General features: G+C 38.2%; 2 protein-coding genes across 3 annotated transcripts in view; both read right to left on the bottom strand.

Moving 5' to 3' along the window:
* aifm3 (apoptosis inducing factor, mitochondria associated 3) overlaps nt 1–11,485 on the bottom strand; it is a 31,987-nt gene extending 20,502 nt beyond the window's left edge. For both annotated transcript variants that reach the window (XM_015398384.1, XM_015398386.1), the window contains exons 1-2: nt 11,066–11,485; nt 1,411–1,621 (exon numbers count right to left, since the gene is read on the bottom strand). In XM_015398384.1, coding sequence (XP_015253870.1) covers nt 1,411–1,441 — 31 coding nt within the window. In that variant the 5' untranslated portion in view covers nt 1,442–1,621; nt 11,066–11,485. The remainder of the gene's footprint in view (nt 1–1,410; nt 1,622–11,065) is intronic.
* Nucleotides 11,486–19,863: 8,378 nt separating this feature from the next.
* Nucleotides 19,864–20,688, bottom strand: LOC107100043 (putative claudin-24). The gene has a single exon (XM_015398390.1). The coding sequence runs from the start codon at nt 20,603–20,605 to the stop codon at nt 19,949–19,951; it is 657 nt and encodes a 218-aa protein (XP_015253876.1). The 5' UTR covers nt 20,606–20,688; the 3' UTR covers nt 19,864–19,948.
* Between the last annotated feature and the right edge of the window lie 1,099 nt (nt 20,689–21,787).

Below are 21,787 nucleotides of genomic sequence, written 5' to 3'. Positions count from 1 at the left end.
TGCAGACATGCAACAGTTAACCACAGCTTAGTCGTTTCCATGCTGACAGGATTACTGTGTTTTATATCCTTATTTATTTATATTTGAACATATCTTCTTCAGTATAATGCAAAACATCTAAAGAATGTTACCAGTGCTGTGGTGGAATAGTGGACAGAACAAGAAATGCCTACACAAATCTGTAGCTGAATCAAAAATATTCACAATATACAATATAACTTGTGAAAAGTTAATGTTTGCAATTTTTACCATCAGTGAGATATATTAGACTTAGACTCAACTTTATTTATCCCAGGGAATTACCCTTTCAGGGAAATTCTGGTTCCAGTAGCATATATAGAGTACAAAGAGTTAAAGCAAGATGCCATTAAAGATAAAATGGTAAATGGCATGTACTTATATAGCGCCTTTATTCAAATTAGGAGACCTGACCAAAGCGCTTTACACTACATTAATTCACCCATTCACACACACACTGATGGTGGCAAGCTACATTGTAGCCACAGCTGCCCTGGGGCTTACTGACAGAAGCGAGGCTGCCGTACACTGGCGCCACCGGGCCCTCAGACCACCATCAGTAGACAATGCAGGTGAAGTGTCTTGCCCAAGGACACAACGACACTGAAAGTCGGAGTCGGGGTTTGAACCGTCAACCCTTCGATTACAGGGCAAACTCCTACATCCAACGCCAAATACAACAGACAATATAAAAAGAGTGTATATAGTACCAAAAAAGCCTTAAAAACAGCAAGAAGTTCTAATTTCCTGGAATATGTTTCCCTTAGTTATAAAAATATCTGCACAGTGGAGAGCAAAGGGAAGACTACATAGTAGTTGACTTGGGTTATTGCATCAACAATTTAAGACTTCAACAGCCTGATCGGATGATATTTCATAGACTTTAACTTCAATTAATTTGAGCACAAGGATCATTCCTTTAGCAGTTAAGTTGGTGGGGTTTATAAGATTTGGTGGGGAAATTATACAGTATAATCATTAAAGAAAAAAGGTTTCTAGAAAAAAAAAAAAAACAGTTAATTGGGATCAATAATTTACCTGAACATGATTATTGTACCAACAGACAATTTTTGATTATCTTACAATATCTGGTGGTGCCATTCCACATCAAAAAGCTTACAAAGATTAAACACAGGGCTTATTTACAAAAGGCAGTTCCACCAAATACTAAATAATGGTATGTAAACTTTTGAAACCAAGGAAAGAAAGAAAAACTAATTGAAACAGAAACTAAAATACAACCGTAAAATAATGTAAGGACAATGATTTAGATATCTTGAAAAATACATACATAGAAATAGGCATTTATGGTAATCTTCAACGACCAAAAACAGGAAAGAAAAGTAAAAAAAATAATAATAATTTTTGGATATCAGGTTTCAACTCTCTCACCTGGTTTAGGCTTGGAGAAGCATCCTCCCATGGTGGGCCCAGGACAGATGGACACACCAAGGAAAAAGGGAGGGAGGGAGGAATCAGGGAGAAGGTGGTCAGATCCTCGGACCTGGATGTGTGGTGATGAGGGAACAGGGATGCAAAACAGGGGGTCTGAAACCCTGTAGGTCGAAGATAGCCATTGCACACACCAACTCTTCTATACAACCTGTAAAAATAGGACAAGATGCATGAAAATCATATAGCTCACACTAACACTCATGTATGGTTTGATAGGAGCATAAAAATATATATCAATTTGGTTTAACAAAATCCTATACTACATGCGGGGTTTGGTAGGACCAAAGTGCAGAGAGGATTGTGGAAATCATTTTAGTGACCATTATAATAATAGTGTTGCACCCATGCCATTTTTTGGCCCTGATAACGATACCTGGCTGTGCAGTATCGGCCGATCCCGATACCATACCGATACCATCTGTTTGAAATTGATCTGTGTGTGTATATATGAAGAACTGCATACTACTTGGATGTAAAATAATTTCCATCATGGCTTTGACAAGCTGCTGCCTACCTTTGTGAAGCAGGAAAAAAAAGTTTTTATTGCCTACCTGGAATGAGTGACAATAGTTGAATAAACTTTTGGCTCTCAAAATGCCATATTTGTACTATACTAATACCACCATTTTAGTGCAGTATCGGGGCCCTGCCCGATACTGCTGTCGGTGTCAGTGCAACACCAATAATGATGAATGAAAACTTTAAAAAAATATCACAGGCATGATATGGGGAACACTGGGCACAATTACAGTATCAAGCAGAATAGAGGATAAAGCTACCCGAGGATCCAGTAAAGAACAATATAAATCAGTAGGCTGAAATACTGAGGGACGAGTGGAGAATGACATTGAATTTAAGTGAGATAATTAGAAGACTATCAGGAGCAACACAGGAAGAATGGAAGCAGGAAAGATAGGGGGAGGAGACTAAATTACACGGAGGGAGCTATCTGAGCCAGAAAAAAAAATAGACAAGGGAAAATAACTCAAAGAAATCTTGGAGAAATAAGTCCAAATGTATAAAAAAAGAGAACATTAAAAAAAAGATGATTTAACATAAATAAATAAATGAGAAATGATGAAAAGAAAAATGGAAATGAAAATTAAATCCTCATAGATGTGGGTCATGACATTAAGTTTTCAGGTTTGCAGACAAGACTACTGTGGTTGATTTCTGTCTAAAAATGGTGACCCCCACTGCAGAGAAAAAGGCCCCAATCTGACACATTACCTCACAGAACAATCTAATCCTCAGGGCTAGCAAGAACCAGGAGGTAGGAGTGGAGATCACTCTGGATATATGTGTACATGTGTGTGAACACACACATAGTTTGTTGGGATTCAAATTTGGAATGAGAACACCTCCCATTTTCTGAAGTAGGCTCAGCAGCGGCACTTCTTTAATAGTGCTGTACCTCACTGGTCTCTCTGCTCTGCTGCATACAAAAACTCTACTGGGGCATGATTTAAAGCATCCTGCCTCTCATTGGTCAGGAGCCAAACTGCACATGAGAACAACTAGAAATGGACAGAACAGGGAATAGTGGGATGTGGGGTACAAGATGTGGACTCAGTTTATGCAGGATGAGTCCAAAGAAATGGGAGCATATGCATTGCATCCAGAACAAATGACTTAAAAGACTCAGATCACATTCCCTTATCTCACCTTCTCAGAGACATCCCTAACCAGACACACACAAATAAGACCACCCACCAGCCCATGTCATAGGCTGCTCTGTCACAAGCTGGACTTTATATATGTACATATTTTTATTTTAAATGTGATTTAAACCTTCTAAATGTGTTTTCTTCCAAGAGCAACTTCACTTTTTACTATAAGGGTGTTTTTGTTTACATTTTTGTTTGATGGTGTTTTATTTTTTTTGAGGCTTTGAAGGATGTGTATCATATTTTTTTCATTTCTACCTGCCTTAATTATGAAAGAATTGTGATCTGGGGGTCTTAACGAAATTCCATTGTATTTTTTTTTTATTAAAATAAAATTCATTCAGATTGGAAATGTAATATTTATTCCAAACTTCAAAACATCACACCATGTGGAAGTATTATTCAACATAGACATCACTGTAAACAGACTATACTGTTGCAGATTTAATTAGTGGGGGTCTACATAAAAAGTAAATTCTTGTCAAAGGAAGCAACTTTGTTGATTAGGAACATTTCCACATACATAGCTACCTTTGTTCATGCATTTTGCATGGGAACCTGTTAAATTTTAACCCTGCTCCAAGACGTAAGGGAAGCAAGGGCCTCTTCTTGGGTTTCTTAATACCCCCTTGTCTTGTTTTGTTGCTGAAATGCCTTCTCATTTCTGCAAACACTGTTAATTCCTTCACTTGCTCTGTGGTACGTTATACATGTGATGCTCCCTGCTGTGATTATTAAAATGACAGGTGTGTCGCTAACTGTGACACAATCCATCAACCAACTTTCCTCTACAAGCACAAAGACTGTTTGATATTCTGAGCACATCTAAATGTGCTTGAACTTGTAAAAAAGGAGGTTCAGTGTTGAATAGGGTAGAGAGAGAAAAAACGTTTCTAAGACTTCATGGGATCTTCTCTAAAAGTCTCGAAGCCTGAAACTACAGAGCTAATTTAAATGTAATACATACAGTAGGGCCTACTGGCTGTGAACGGTTGAAAGAGAATATGTCAGTGTAATTACAGAAACTTGTGTTTTTAGTTCTATTATATATTAATTGCAAACATTTGATAAACTCAATTTTTATCATACATTTATAAGACCATAAGAGCGATTTAATCAGCTTTTAGTTTAATATCCACCCTGAAATGGATTGGGCAAGTTGTTTAAATTGAGTAACTACATCTGCACAGACCTCAGAAAGTGGGGGAAGCTCCTCTTCCCAAATTCCTAAGATTTTAACAGAGCTACTCCTAAATAACCTGTTGATCTAAAGTATAGCCAAGTCTGAAATGCCACACTGGATCACTATTAATCATTTAATCACACCTCTTTAATATGTCATAAATTTAGGATGACTTGACCCAAAAACAAATCTGTTGGGGAAAATATGAGAATTAGAAAGGTTCAACTATTTGTTTGCATAGGCCTCCACACCAGCATACTAATGTTTTCTTGGTTTTATTTGTCTTTATTAAAATCTCACTTAGCTTTTATGAGTCGGATATATATGGTTTTTTCCACACTTTTGTACACTTATCCACATGTTTTATCCCTGGGCCTCAAGGCACCACATGTTTTAGATGTTTCCGTGGTTTTGCTAAACTGAAATCGTCATAATCAGGTGTGCCAAAGGCAGAGTAAACATCTATACCATGCTGGGCAATGTACATGGTTGCTAAGGTTAAAATAAGGCTCAATAAAAAAAAAAGCTTCTCAGTCTTTATGGTTTAAAGGGCTCCTTGCCATCACCACAATTTTTAGCTACCTCGACAATTTCTCAAACATCTTAACGAATGATTTTGTCTTGGCCACTCTAAGACATTGGTATCACTTTTAGAAAGAAAAAAATTTAAAACTAGAAATGCATTTAACTTGTCTGCTAGAGCCAGTCATATAAAAAGTTTTACTGTAAAAGGCATGCAAGAAATTTACAAAAGATACCAATTGTTTCCTTAATATCACTTTTTTTTCCTCTATTTTCATAAAAAGAACAAAATATTCCCGGAAAACCTCATCAAAAATGTATTTTGTTTGATAAAACACCTCAGCTAAAAAAAAAAAAAAAAGAAAAGTTTGATTGTTTCAAATTTGATTACTTTTCTCACACGCCAAATTTTATTTTAGTTTTTTTTTTTTGGTTTTGATCGTTAAGTAAAGGCTACATTGTGCATCCTCGGAAACTTGTTATTTTTGACTCAAACCTTCAGGTAATCCATTTGTTAGCATTTTACATAATTCAGATCAGCCAAAATGGCCCCAATGAAAGACAAAACTAGGATGGAGAACTGAATTTGAGATAGCATTTGCAAGGTGACCTAACGAGGGCTGTGGGCAAGAATTTACTCACAAACCTTGAAAATGATTTAGAATAGAAGAACAGAATAAAAATCCAAGAATTAAAACTTTGCTTGAGAGAGCCAAAAGCTCAAATCCCTTCTCTAAGTGAGCTACTGAATGGAAAAACTTGCCTCACATGTTGAGCTTCAATAATTTGTCAGCACTGAAATTTTAATGAATAACTCTGGAAAGCTGGGAGCTATTCCACACTGGAGTTCCAACAAACCCAAGATATTTTGTGCAAAAAACCAAAGTAGGTTAAGCAGATTTGGTCGTCACAACATATGACGCAGATCCCGTTCTGTTGCTGCTGGGCCTGTCCCCGAGCAGTGCTCATAATCCTGCGTGCAAACAAGCTGTCAGTTTCACTACGAATGTGCTACCTGTTACTGGAATTATGTTGGAGGGGGGAATTAGCGAAAGGCAGCTCCTGGTTTGAAGTGGGGAGGCCCTGTTTGTCAATGAACTCTGAATGGCAAAATATGTCTGTACTCCCTCTGAAGGCCCCCTCGATCAGCTGGAACCAAACTTGGCCTTAATGTTTCAGCTATAGTAAAAAACTGCAATTTAATCAGTCAGTGATTTTTCAGTCTAACATTATATTACATGTTGTCAAATAATCCTGAGGAGCTAATGGTTGTAACATCAAAGGATAATCATGGGTGGAAAAAAAACTGTAAATGTCATGATCATGGCTCTGATGGCTGGCCTAATTTCTCATTTCATTCACCTGCCTAACTCTGCACGGTTTCCAATTACTGCTCATCTTATCCACCTGCTCCTGCTTCCATATGTACGGCTCAGTTCAAGTCATAGGGGCTGAACTATTGCTATGAGATCTCTGTTGATGCTCTAGTTCATGTTGTCGTTCTCGGGGGGCCAGTGGTGAGAGAAGTTTTTAGTGTTTCGTAGTGTTTCTGTTATCCTGACCTGTTCTGCCTCTCAACCACTGAGTGGGCCCGGTTCCCATCTGGACGTTCTAGCGGAACTCTATGGATTTCTGGAACCCTGAACCAGCCTGTTCCTGTTCTCATTGGTATCCCTGACTGGGCTTTGGTCTCCCGGACGTCTGAGTCTTCCTGTTCTGATTTGTTTCCCTGACCTGGCTCAGACTCATGCTTGCTTTCTGGGACTGCACTATCTGGGAAAATCTGGGTGGCGCTCGCCGCATCTTATTGGCAGCCCTCCGCCTGGATCCTATTGCGTTCTATGGAGATAGACTGAACTGATAAACCAGATAAGTGACTCACATGGATAATCATCCTCTGTCAGATTATCACGGTCACTTAACTATGTTTTTCTCCAACCAGAGTTTCCAGTGATGGGGCGGTGCCCAGCCCCAGCTACTATAGACCCGTAGATCTGCCTGAGAGTTTGAAATATCCCACTTATGTCTGTCTCGCCTTGAATACTGGGTCCTTCTGTCCTGCATCATGACAGTAAAGTGTACCATCATTTGCTTGGAGCCCCATCTTTGTCAACACATTGTAAAACTATGTTTAATTGTAACAGCTGCAGATTGCTCTACAGTAGCACTTTCTGTTTGGTTAAGTTTGCTGTCCTGCATCAACATGAACCTCTGTCCAAACCTCTGGTCTGTTACGGCCTCAAACTGTTTTTCTTTCTGGTTCATTCATCATTCATCTTACTAGACTGTCCAATATCCTGCTCCAATCAAGAAAAGCAAAGCAACAGTATAATGCTGCCTCCATGATGTGTTAACCTGGAGATGGTGATCAGAGGGATATGAGGTGTCAGTTTATCTTGCTTGTTGTCCTGTTGTATGTATTCCCAAGGTGACGTGTAACCAACAGTAAAAGAAACTCTTTACATCTGTGATTTTCATCATGCAGCTCTCACTTGAAATTCCAAATAGTTGAAGTATCAAAAGTTTCTGTCTACATCTAAGTTTCAATTGGCCTCTTGGCTGCTGTTCTGATTATCTTACTCAGCAATTTAGGAAGACCATTATGTCTTAGGATTGCAATGTGCCAGGTTCATTTTCAGATGATGAAGTAAGCAGCGCTGAGTGTGAGACACTCCAAGCTTTTCTTTCATTTTACAATCAGGACATACTTTGTGTCAAAATAGGTTCTGGCTTTTTCTTTGATTAATCAACTCATTGCCAGGACTGTCATTTTTGATGGAAAGACAAACTGCAGTAATGAACATTTTCCTTAGATTCACTGTCATTGGGTGCCTTGTGCATTTCCAGAACTGGCCTGTGTGATCCCATGGCTATTAACACTGCCCATATTGTGCTGAGCTAAATAATGATAAATCATTTGTAGCGTTTTTAACACATATTATTTGATATTACAAATATAAAATAAATTAATCATAGAAAGAAATAAAGTATTCAGAACCTGCTTAGAAATGTTTTACTGTTTTCAGCTTTCAGTAAGTTGCTGCAGGAGTCTATTAGTCACTGCTTTGTAATATATGCCTGCTCTAACTTGAAGAATGTTGCTCAGATTGTGGAAAAATATGTTAATATGAAGACTTCTTTAGATAACAGACTTCATGTAGAATTTAAACTGTTTCTGTCAAAAAACATTCTGAAGTGTACATTCTCCTTTATCAAGTATAAATTAGGAAAGTTATGGTAGAAGACTGCTAAGGTTCACTGTGATCCTGAAGGATAAAAAATCTTCTGGTTGTGTTCATGTGAAGCACTTTAAATTGTACTTTTACTGAATTGTGCTAAACAGATAAAATTGCCTTGAATCGCTTTGCCTTACCTTTTTTGGTTTTTCATAGGAACCATGTAGGTTCTGCGTCAGCACTGACCAGTCTTTGAAGCTGCTTATAATGCCTCATGTCATGTAACTGAATGCCAGGTCGTGATATTATCTTTACTATGTTTGGCTGTGAGTGTTGTGTTCGTTTGGGGATGTGTTGAATTGCTTTGGTGTCAAGTCCAAGTTTTGAATATGCTGCTCAATTTTTTTATTTTTATTTCCTAATATCCTTACAAACTCTTAACAGGGTTTATAAAAATGTATGTTATTAAAAAAATATGATACACATGAATGTTTCTCCATACAAAAAATTAGCACAATGTCATGCGAGGAAATGGACAACCCTTTTGGGATTGTGCCCAGTTTTTTGTAGCCATCTAGTGTGATCGTGATTCAATGCTTTGTTTTTTCTGCCACTACGAGTTAATTAAACATGAGCATCAGAGCTGACTTCTATAACATCTCGCTGCTCATCTTGGAATGAAAAGAGCTCAAGTTTGGATGTCACTTTTAGAAGATGTTGGTATTACTGTGAATCACTTCTGGTGTAAAAAGATGGAGAGCCATGGACAAAAACTATTTTCTGTAGTTAACACATCTGTGCAAATCTGTTAAACCAACAAAGAAGCACTTTTTCACCCAGCTAACTCCATACTTTTTTCCTTTATATTTAACATAACAGTGTTATGATCTTGGCCCTGATGACTGGCTTAATTACTCATTCCATTCACCTGTCTAACTCTGCCCAGATGCTCATTACCACACCTCTGATCCAACTGCTCCTTCCTCTATTTAAGGTGCTTGAATCCTGTCATCAGTGGTTGATTATCATGGTCTCTCCAGCCGGTGGTGAGAGTGTTTTTAGTGTTCCTTGGTGTTTCTGATTTCCTGACCCTGACCTCTTCTGCCTCTCAACCACTGAGCTTGCCTGTTTCTGGTCTGATCTGTTTGCCTGACCTGGCTTCGGACTCCTGCATGGTCTCCGGGGCTGCAGCATCTGGGACATTCTGGGCAGCGGCCGTCGCATCTGGTTGGCAGCCCACCAACTGGATCCTACCTTGTTCTCTAGCTATGGACTGAACTGTTACACCAGAGATTACTTCCCTAGACTCTCTAGCCACTGCAGATCTGCCTGTTTTAATAAAATAGTTTTTATCAGTAATCTAACTGTGTGTCTTGCCTTGAATACTGGGTCCTCGTTTCTGAGTCATTACAAAGAGATGTATTTGTTTTTAAGCTGGATTGAGAAAAATAAAGGTCACATTATATTTCTTGTGCTCTTATATTTTTATAGATCAGATTAACCTAGCACTTCAATGGAGAGGTTTTATATTACAGATCTATTGCCAGATTTTTCAGTCATCCTTGACCAGCATACCTGCTCTCTGAAAACCATTCCCACAGCATTATTCTACCTCATCCATGTTTCACTAAAGTGGAGTGTTATTTTGCTCCTGTTGTGCAGTGTGGGTTTTCATAAGTTACTGACCAACTTCAGTTACGATTGTGGTTAGGTTTATGACAAAATATAAATTCTAGTGGTGCAAAGACATTCGGAAGCTGTTGTATATTGCAGGTATGGAACCAGAAACATGTTACGATATTTGTAAATAGTAGGAACAGTTAGCTTGGAACCATTCAATACCATAGCTTAGCTAAAACTGCTCCCCTATCCTGAGGTAATAAAAGAACACTAATGTCTTCTTCTCTGCAATTCATAATCAGCTTGTCCTCCTGGTTTTGGAGCTACAAGATAACACCTTGGGAATTGTCCTCAGGTTGCACTGTTAAGGAAGTATCTTCCCTTCTGCCAGGTTCAAGCATTCCTTTGTGCTGTCAGCTCAATACTCTCAATAAAATAACCGGCACACCATACAGAGAGCTTTTTACTCTGAGGTTGTATGCTGAAAATGTATTCCAATTTTGTTTGAATGGGACCACTTAAGCTGTGTAAGATGTCTCATATATTTCAAGCAGGATTATTACATTTTTAAAATAGTTTTTTTTGTTTTCTTGAGGTTTTATGGCCTCAGTGACATCTTTCTATAATATATTTCTGAAAACAAAGGAACATAAATGAAATGTGTTTCCAGCAACGTGAGCTATATTTTTACCAGATTACAAAGGTCACAGTTAAGCTTTGCAAGAAATTGAAAAACAAAACAGTTGAAAAAAAACATTGCACACTTGAATGAAATACGGAAAAAAAACATCCCCATTAATTATCTAAATTTTTCAAACAGAATTAAAAGTATAATTTTAAAATGTGAAAAAAATATAAGGATTAACACCTTCCCCACAGCCACAGCGTCAGGACAAAGGCACAGGTATTTTTTCAGGTCACTTTGCCAAAGCCTTGAGTGATAACCTCTCCATGATGTCATGGAAAACTAAAACTGAGGTTTGCAAAAGGGAGTGCACCCCTGCAGGGGAGCAGTGCTTCATTATTTTACCTTTAAGTTTCTGTGAAAGCACAAAATTACACAAACAGAAACACAACCAGTTGTTCTGCAGTAGGATAACCTGCTACAATGTGTACAGTTTTTTATGTACATAGAGACATCAGCTGATAATTTAGAAATTATTATTATTATTTTGTGTTACAAAAATGAAAAGAATTGCAAATGTGATTTCAGCTAGAATAAGGTAACCAAATTGTGCTTGTGGCTCCGGTTAAAAAGTAAACACAAAAAGACAAAAAAGTTTACTTAACATGAAGCAATGAAGATTAAAAAAAAAAAAAAAACTGAAACTCATTTTATAAACACCACTTCAAATAAAACATGGGGGATAAGCAACCAAGCTGGGTCACGTTTCCCTGAGTGTTGAGGGAGTAAATCAGCTTACCAGTGTGCATGGAGCAGGTGCACTGAGGTCCTGTCAAACTCTCCCAGAGCTCAGCTTCCCACGTGGGACATCACAGCAACTTTCCTTGCTATCCCTCTCCAGGATGGGGTCTCTCCTCTTGAGTATTCCCAGATTGTGTGCCTCCTCTGCCTCCTGATGCAGCACAGGTTCCAGAGAGTGTCAGTGTGTGTCTTACTGTATGTGTTGCTCTGACCCTCACAAAGCGCCCCTGCAGCAGCAGACTGAGCTGACTGGTCGTGGGAGTTGCTCTCTTTCTCTGGACGAGCCTGAAAATGCAGCAAGGAGGACCTTTGCCAGTTCCTCAGCTGTATGCAGTATTGATGGAGTTGCTGTGGGGATGCTAACACAGCATGAATCCTCACCGTTCCCTGCTCTTGTGCTCCCACCCCTCCTCTTCTCTTTCCCCTAGCAAAGGCTCTCTCTCTCTCTCTCTCTCTCTCTCTCTCTCTCTCTCTCTCTCAGCTGCTTGTTGTTCCCTTTACCCTCTTAGCTCACCCCAGCCCCCCACCCCCCTTCAGATGTCAAAGACCTGACTTGCCAGTTAAACCTGATCAAAGAATTGCTGCTTTCCTTGCTGCACTACATGCTGACTCCTCCCTGCCTGCATCCTCTGAATGCATTGTGCTGCAGTGAATGCATCAGCTGTTGTACAACTCTTCCCCCTTGGTACTGTCCTTTTTTTTTATCTGGCCACCAGAACACATTAAAGGAACTGCTGCAAACACTGACACAGCTCTTACCGTATACCTCACATCTTTCAGTGTGATCAGCAAAGGAAGAGAGCTTGGAATTGCAGTAGTCGCAGTTGATGAAAAGTTAAGTCTGTATGGCAAAACATTAGGTAAAAAAAATGTACCTCCTTGACACAAACATGCAAAATTATCCTGCCATAGCACTAAAAACGTTTAGTAATTATATGTCAACTTCACTTTTAACCCAACTTGTAAGAGCAGAAGTCCTAAACCACAGTGTCTCGCTTGTAGTGAAAAATTGCAGACTACTTAGCTTTGAGGCACTAGTCGACAACAAGCCCGTATTGGTTGATTACTATGCCATTATTATATATAAAGAAGTGGGCTGAAATTCATCCCATTAGTTCCTGCAACCCCTAAATGTGCACATTGATCATTTATAATTCCAGGCAGCCAGTAACATTTTTAATGCAAACTAAATTAAACTAGTTATTAGTTAAATGGTAATAAATGCACATTAGCTTATTAATAAATATGTGCTATTTAACCTTAGGATAAGGTTTAAATCCTGCATTAGAAAGCATGTCAGGTGTGAAAACTTTGCCATCTGTGAGCAAATACCTGCTGCAGTGACCCCTGAATATTGGAGCAGCTCAGATGGTACAAATACAAAGTATTTATTAATAAAGCAAGCAATTTGGATATATTAGTGACTTGGCTGATTTTTCTTTACAACGGAATACAGAGAAAATGAAACTGTCATCTAGTTAAAAGGTGTGTGCTCTGCTAATGTGTAAATTATATATTATTATTACATATCAGTGAACTGGTGCAGCAGTCCCCACCCAGATCAGATAGATTTTGACTAATGCATCAAAAAGACTTCTAGTTTCAGTTATTTAGGTGCTATAGTAATATTGTAAGTGTTGGTTCAACAAAAGGGGCACCAACTAGCAAGTAAACATTGTTAATAATAGTTTTTATGAAGTAGTGATGCATCATTTTAAACTTCTGCCATGTTTAACCAGTGCGGTGTTGGAAAAAAAAGTTTTTGCAAACATTAAAGCTCTGAAATATTTACAAAAAGAGCTTGTTCCAAAAAAAAAAAAGTTAAAAAACCAACCGCTGGACTTTGTTTTCCAAATTTTAAGACATTTTGCTTCCCATCCAGAAAGCTTTCTCAATTCAAAATGTCTGGATTAGCGTTGAGTTCCAGGCTTATAAAGTGGCCCAAACAAAAGCCTTGTTATGGCTTATAAAACATGCAAATTGAACCAAATAAACAGGTCCACCTCTTTGTAATGGGGAGTCGTTGAGGTCCTTATTGGCTTGGAAACACGATACTGGCCCATGCCTCTGAAAAGGGAGTAATTTGGCCCGGCCTGTATGGCCTGGCTCACCAGGTGTCATGTTTTTATCTCCTGCATAGCGATGAGGATTGATATGATAGTAGGAAAGAATCCACTCTATCGCTGCATTGTAGGTTTTTGAGTGCTGAAACCTGAGTCCATCCCCTCATATGGTTGGTTTTTCTCTCTTAACATAAATGGCTTCCTTCACACCCCTTTCAAACCAACTGTCTTCTTTGTCCAAAATGTGAACATTCTGGTCCTCAATCGTGTCTTCTTTGTCCTTAAGTGGACAGCAGAGTCTTGTCCTGACTATGTAGCTCACCTGTGTTGAGTCATGCATCTGTGGGGTGGTTGTTTGGTTTCTCCACCAAAAAGATCAGAGCATTCCTTATTGCAATGAAATGCATACAACAATCTGCTCATCTTATGTCTGGGGATTTTGTCTTTAGGATGCCTAAGTATATGGGTCTAAAAAGAGCTTTCTCTATGCTTACCTGCAGTAGCTTAACATTTTCCTTGATTTTTGCAACAGCACTTTGCCTTGTAGCTTTTTTGCCAAAAATAATAGCAATTGTATAAACAGTTAAAGTTCTAAAACCTTTTCATGGCTTACTAGAACAAATTTTAGATGAATTAGTACAAATTCATATAAAAGCATTCATACAGATTTTTATGAATGCTTCTTCTTGCAGGGTAACTGTGAAGCTGGTAAATCTCTAAAAGCAATTAGCAAAAAAGGCAGGGTAAACCACTGACAGTTCTTCAGTCCATCACAGGGCGGCCCATAGATAAACAACCATGGAGACACACGTCTTGCTAGCAGAGCAAATTAGTCTTTGAAATAAAGGTGATGTTAAGAAAATCAAATATCTAACTAACTTGCCATGGTCAATAGCTGTTGAGACAAAGTCAGTGTGATAATACCAAATGAGCCAGATAGAAGAGGATCTTTGATGTAACGGGTTAGAAAAACAATAACAATGACCACATGGTGTTATTGTATTTCTACAGAGCGCTGACAGATGTATTGTTGCTTGAACACTCCAGTGTCTGTTTTTATGTTGGTCTTTGTTTGCAAGCATGTGTGTAAAGGCATGTGTTTAAGTGGAAATCAGACAAGGAGCTAAACATGTGCATAACAATATGCCTGACTAAGCTATCCCAGTGTTAAAGGACAATATACACCGGTGACATATCTTTATTATTTGAATAAGAATGAGTACTTTTAGCTGCAGGATCCAGTGAGAATTGAAATAAAGGAATACAATGGCTTTAGCATTTTTATAGGTTAAAACCTTTTTAGTGTGGCATGGATTTCTGCTCAGACCAGCTGGGTCAATATTTCCTAGGATCATCCTTTGCTCCGATCACAGCTGCAGGACCTGTGGAATGTGCCTCTACCAGCTCTGTACGTTATATTTAGATTATATTTGCTCTTATTTGCTAAATAGAAAAGATTAAGATTAATTTTAGTACGAGCCGCCAGAATTGCAAAAGACTCCAAGATGGATCTCAAAATGTATTCAGAAAAACCGAGTAAAAGTCTGGTTGCCTCCAATTTAAGCCTTTTTTGTTATTAAAAATAAAAGGTTCAGGAGGATTGGATGGAGATCATTTTTAGGTAGATTATCATTTGAATTTAGGTCCTTCTTTTTGCTGTGAAATTCAAACAGACTTTCTTTCTTTGGGGCTGCTCGGTGGAGCAGTGGGTAGCACTGCTGCCTTGCAGCAAGGAGATTCCGGGTTTGATTCCTGGCCCGGAGTCTTTCTGCATGGAGTTTGCATGTTCTCCCTGAGCATGCGTGGGTTCTCTCTGGGTACTCCGGCTTCCTCCCACAGTCCAAAAACATGACTGTTATGTTAATTGGCTTCTTTAAATTCTCCTTAGGTGTGAGTGTGAATGGTTGTTTGTCTTTGTGTTGTCCTGCGATGGACTGGCGACCTGTCCAGGGTGTACCCTGCCTCTCGCCCATTGACAGCTGGAGATAGGCACCAGCACCCCTCGCGACCCCACTTGGGATTAAGCGTGTTAGAAAATGGATGGATGCATGTTTTCTTTGATCTAAACCTGTCCATTCTAGTTATTATAAACACCTGTCACAGTTTTGAGATTTTGATTTCTTAAACAGAGGTTCTTCCAGGTTTATTCTCTTTTTAGATCCATTAATCTTATAAACTATTACCAGTTTAAAAGAACAAGTAACATTGGTGACAAATACATTTAGCCTTAGTCTTTCTCTGCACATTGCATTTTACATGTAAGCTACCACAGTGTATTTGGGTGTCATCAAGTGGGTGCTGTGCCCCCTTTATGAAATGTGGTAAACTGCAAAAAGATCTCTTCATGGGTTTTCTTCAACTATAATCTTTCTTCTTACCCTTCTTCTATGAACACCTGTTTAATAGATGGCACAAGTGTCCTCAGGTGTGGATTGTTGCATCTCCTAAGTTGATCCTTGTTTCTACACTGAATAATGCTGTCAGTGTCTGAGCTTTCATTTTAGGTGGTCATTGCAGGTGTATAGTTTAACAGAGCTCTTTTTATTTACAAGTGATGGGTTTAACAGATATCTCTAAGAATCTCAAAGCTATGGGTGTTGCTTTATTACCAAACCTTGCTTCAATATTCTCCACAACTCTCTGACTGACCTACAGTATCTGATGGCATTTAAGGTCATCATGATGCACAACAAACCTATGAGGCTTCAGAAAGGTTACATTTAAATTCAGGTAACACCACAATTTAGGTAAGCTCTGTTCAAGTACAAAGTCCTGAACACTGATATTAAAGAGAAACCTAACACACACATATAGAGTAAAAGAATAAGCAATGTTAAATGTCTAAAGATTTTTCAAAAAGCCTGAGCCGCTTGTTCCAAATACTTTGGACCTACAGCAGCAAAAGCTCTGTGTCCTCCGGACGCAAATTCATTGTTCTGGAATGTCAAAGAGCATAAGAGCCACTGATCTGAGTGAGCGAGATGAGACGTACATCTGAAGAAAACCTCACAGAGAAGATTAGTAAAGTCTGACTATTAATGCTTGCTCAATTATGAAGCAGTAAAGAAAAGAAAACTACTAACTTTCCTTTAACTTACAGGTAGACCTGTACTACTTTGTGTTGGTCTATCAAATAAAATTCCAATAAAATACACAGAGTTTGATGGTTTTGAGGGTTTGATTATGTTGCAACACATCAGAATGTAAAGAAGGCAGTTAAAAGATCTAATGGTTCAGTCTCCCTCTGAAACAAACCTTAACCTTAAACACAAAGCACTTTACAAATGCCCTGTTAAAGATGAGGAGTTTATCATGTTGTTCACCACTAGTGATGACGTCCTTTTAATCGAATATAATGTTGTTACAATAAGAACACTGCCTTTGCTACAGTATATGCAGAAATAAATCTTATTTAATGTGATCCATTTATTTCCATTTCATTTTTCCTCAGCTAATTGATTGCATTCATGTCACATGATGAACAGAGGATAAAAGTAGGTAGGTAATGGCTTTGCTCAAATCGGCAGTTTTAAACCAAAGCATGGTGACCCCAGTCCATATTAGAGTTACATATTTACTATGTTGACACATCAGACATGTCTGCTGATTAACTGTGGGAACCTCCTGCTTTTTATTGACATTGTTTAACTTTATTGAACTATTGGCTACTAATTGCTGCTAAGTGAGAGCTTCTACTGATTAGTATGGTTCACTCATTCACACAAGGGATTGAGGAAGAGGCTTATAAAAAGTAAAAATAGGGGTGTTTGTAGGAGGGCGGGTGAGTGGGTGGTAAGTGGAAAGTTTTGTTACAATGCACGAATCAGAATACAACTGCCAGCTCAGTTGTAATGTAAACTAATCAGCAGTCATTAATACTGCTTTGGTGGCTGCTACGTCTTTTGTCAGTTTGGTTTAAGCTTTCTTAAAACATTACAAGGGGGAAAAAAAACCTGATGCTTATTACCAAGTAACTACATTAATTACTCGACTGTTGTCTTAATTGACCCTGACTCTTATTAGAAAGATGTAAACAATCACATTTGGACAAGAAAAAATATAAATACTATATAAACTAGGCTAGTGAGGCAGGCGTCCCGGGAAAGCTGTATCTCCCTAGTGAATATTTTCATAGGAATATATATTTTTAAATGAGCACCTTTTAAAGGAACAGGAAGACATATTTTTCATTGGGTGGGCTGTTGAGCAAACATCTTCTCTGACAGCACTGAAATGAATAGTAAGTTTTTTTTAAAGAATCATGTAAACCAAGAAAGACTTAAATAAATAAATAGCTCCATCATTTACTTTTATGTTAGAAAGCTGTTTACTGTGTTCCAGTTGTTCAGCCATCAATGCACTTGGGCTAATATGGCAGTTGATGTGTTTTATCACATATCATCTGAGCTTAGATCAAAGCAAAATCTTTCTTGGTTTAAGCAAAAGCAGCACAAGTATCATACAGATCAAAACCAATGTTTTATTTCCAAAACCAAGTATCTGGCTATCTGATAGCTACAGTCTGTTGAATCCAGGTCAAGCTTTTGACTGTTTACCTGAATAAACAATAAGGAGCTTGGTCGACCTACAACTAGAGCAGAACTCTCCTCCACGGCTCCTGATAGGAGAGCCCATATCTCTCCCTTCCTGAAGTCCCCTCATTGGCTTCCTGTTGCTTCCAGGACAGATTTTAAAATCCTAGTCCTTAGATTTAGGGCCTTTCATGGAGAGGTGAATGAGGTCTTCAGGTTAAAATCTGCTCATGGTTCCTTGAGACTGTCTCAGAACCTGAGGAGGCAGGTATTTTAAAGCGGTGGCATTTCATCTCTGGAACAACCTCCCCTTTTTATTTTATTTTTTTCCCTACTTGCTTTGATTCTGTTTTATTTTCCTATATTTTAATCATGTAAAGCACTTTGCATTGTCTTTGTACTGAATTGTGCTATACAAATAAATTTGCCTTGCCTTTGCCTTGCCTTGCCTTTCCTTTGCGCTTTCTGGATTCTGTTCACACGTTTAAAAAGCAGCTAAAAACTAGACTGTTTGCACAGGCAGATTGCAAACCTTCTTATTCATTTATTTGTTTAGTTTTTGCTTGTGTTTTATTTGTTTTTTCTTGCTGTTTTTACTTGTATTTTTATGTGTTATGTTGCGAGGAACTTTGTGACCCGTCTTTGAAAAGTACTATACAAATACAAATTTACTTACTACTTAAAGTCTGAGGGCAGATAGCATGTGCCTAATTAACCTGTGTGTTAGATTTCTTTTGGTTTAACCATCAACAAAAAAGGTAATTTAATGATTGGGAAACAACAATCCCAAAGACACATACACTTATATGGCCATATGTTTATTTAGTGTTAGTACCTTTCATGCAGATCTTGAATTAAATACAGGTGAGCTGTTCCTGTCTTAAAACCATTACCCTTTCAGCAGCTACACTTTACGCTGCAGATGAAAAAAGAACGAAGGTAGGCATTTTCTTTGTGAATTTCATAACACCATCTTTACTATTTCAGATTTGGTCTCAATACTATATGAGCTTTTCTTCCACATTAGCCTTTCTAAAAAATGGCTTGTGTCCAATGTTTATGGGATTGTTATGACTTGTTTTTTCAAACTGTCTGTCTTTTAGCAAGTCTCTCATATGGCCAACATTAGATTAGTAGAACGGCCATTTAAAGGACTCATAAATTGGTTGCTTACTCATTCGGTCCTTCTGAAATTGTCTTTAAATTCATGTTTAATCATTTTAAGAGAAAGAAATTCAGGCCAGTGTTGATGCCCCCCCCTTTTTCCTCTAAGGATATGCATGAGAATTTGACTTGTGTGTATGCACGTTCATGTGAATGCATCGTTAGCAGCATCAGCAATTTTTCATGTTTTATTTATCATAATTCCCTTGTCTTTTACACAATAATTTTACAAAAGTTACTGCAACACTTAACAACTGCCTGCTGGTGAGTACCTGATTGGTGAAAATAGAGACAGACATCATATGACTGATGTAAATCAAGAAGGAGAACCAAAACCAGGTTCTTGTGGGCCTCTCTGGTTCGAAGTAAGGATCCATATAAAAAACAAAAACAAAAAAAACCATTAATTTCTACATTCTGGAATGACTGGTAGGTTTTAACTGGGGCTAACACACAGTTTAAAAAGAAAAGGTCTGATTTTCAGGCGCTTAACCCCTTTAATAGTTGTCCTGTCAACAAGTTTTGCCACTTGAGCCACTGATCTCTGCAGTTACCCCAGAGTTACTCTGGTTCTCTTGGTTGCTTCTCTGAGTAATGCTCTCCTTGCAGTATAAATGGGCCAACATGTTATGCAGTTATGTTCTATATATATTTTTCGTTTTATGATCGACCAATGGTTCTCTGTGAGACGTTCAAGGCTTTAAATACTTTTTTTCAACAAAACCCTAACTGTCTTTTCTAATTTGATGATTACTGAAGTGAGTTGTCTGCAATAGATTACATGCATCATGTTTTGAATCAACTAAAAGCTAATGAAAGATGTAAAATTTTTGTAAATATCTTCCAAAGCATGTATCTTTTTATCTGTACTTTTCACACAAGTTTAAATTATTCCATGGCTTAATACTTTTGCTAGCTAGCATATATTCCTTAACATAAAATCCATAAAAATTAGTCCATAAAGTTAATATGCACAAATAAACTCAAGATCAGATAAAATAATCCACACAGCTCTGCAAGTTTTATAAAAGCTTCGGTTTTTAATCAAACATCTATTTACAAACTTTTTTTGCCACCATTTGTAGAAATATGCAGTAAATTTTTTCAAATGAAAATCAAAAGCTACAGAACCTCAGTCTTTAGGTAGTTCTTTGTCCTGGGTCTCAGCTCTGGACTGACTGGGGCACTCAGCCTTCGCAGATCGTAGTCCCCCATGCACACAGCCACAAAGAACAGCGTTCCTCCGATGACCTGACCCAGACCTCCAAACCATCCAGAGAACATTGCCTCGCCATGCTCCCACCGAGGCATCACATCAGGAAAACCTTCATCCCAGAACTCCACCACAGTTGTGTATGCCAAAATAGACACAGGAGCCAGAATGGTTAGTCCCGACACCCAGGTCATTACCCCGCTGAAGATCAGGAGCCCTCTCTTTACATCTGGCTTCCTTACACACATCTCAACCCCCTCAAGACCCAGAAAGGCGGTGACCAGAGCAAAACCTCCAGTTCCAATGGATATAAACACAAGGACCCTGGAGATCTGCAGATCCATTGGTAGACCCAGGACAGAATCGTAGGCCTTGCACTGAATCCCTCTCTCCTCTGTGTAGAGGCAGGTGAGCCAAAGCCCTGAAAACCAGTTCTCCACCTCATTGAGATCCGAGTTCATTGTTTTCCAAAGGGGTAAAAATGCAGTGACCAGGGAGGTGACGTAGCTCCCAAAAGATAAAAACATTGCAGTTCTCTGCATCATTTTCGTTGTTAAAAAAGCCATCTTCTTTTTTTGCAAGAAAAACCTTGTGTGCTGTGATTCCTGTGTCCAAGTTCATGTAACTGGATAAGGGACCAAGAAAGACTCTGTATCCCGTCCAAACGAATGGGAAGGCCCACTGCTTCAGTCTCCAAAAAAAAAAAAAAAAAGTACCCGATATAAGAGGAAGATAATCCAGGACTGAGGCTCCACAATAGAGCTACTGTTCTGTTTCAGCGTTCAATGTCATCACAGTGATTAATGAACTCTGTTTTTAAATAAAACCAGGTATGTTGAGTGAAATACCAAGCCCAAAGTGCATGCCTGCAGAATTTAGCTTTAATGAATGAAACTGGATCACTAGATACACACACTGAAATACAAAAATAAGTTTTCTTTGCTATTCATGCCACTGGATGTTCAAGTATGCAGTACTTTTAAAAAGTATAAAATTAATATCTTTTTCAATAAAATGTTGAGGTAACAAATGTAATAATGCTGCTGTTTTGAAACATACATTTACATTCTAAAGAAACCAAAATGGGGACATTTTATTTGCCAAGTGTCTCAAGTGTCTGGATTGTGAAAAGCACTTTGTGTTCACTCCACTAGACCATTCAAAGCTTTGAAGGCTCAAGTTCTTTTTGAATTTAACTCTCAGTGTGATTGTTAAAATGTCAGTGAACTTTGTTTGCTGATTTGATTAGTTCTCCCATTTTATCACATGCTTTATACAATTCCAAATTCTATTTTACTCCTAAAATGTATCTATTTATTTAAATTATTAGTTAGTTTTGTCGCATTTAGGTCATGGATACTGTATCCTTAGCAATAATGGCCTGAGCAAGAAAGTAGCAACAACTTTCAATGATGACACATTATTAAATGACATGCAGTAAAATGTATACTTTCATGATATATATCTACAGATTTTATTTTTTACCTGGGATTTAAATTCCTTATGAGGTTGTAGGAAGCCAGGATCCCCTCATATGCACAAGAACATGCAAAAGGCCACCAGGCTGGAAACTGAACTCTGTACATTCTTGCTCAAAGACCACGGTTGCACAAACTTCACCACTGTCCACCATCTGCAAATTCTTAAACTAATTAAAGTTGTCATTTGGATACATTTATTCCACGTAAATTAAATAGCTTTTTATCGCACTGATGCACAATTTTAGCTTAAGACAATTTTTGAAAGAG

The sequence above is a fragment of the Cyprinodon variegatus genome, unplaced genomic scaffold (assembly GCF_000732505.1).
Source record: "Cyprinodon variegatus isolate N-32 unplaced genomic scaffold, C_variegatus-1.0 Scaffold932, whole genome shotgun sequence".
Classification (NCBI taxonomy): Eukaryota; Metazoa; Chordata; class Actinopteri; order Cyprinodontiformes; family Cyprinodontidae; genus Cyprinodon; species Cyprinodon variegatus.
Note: the sequence above shows the minus strand (reverse complement) of the source record. Positions and strands in the feature narration are given on the sequence as shown.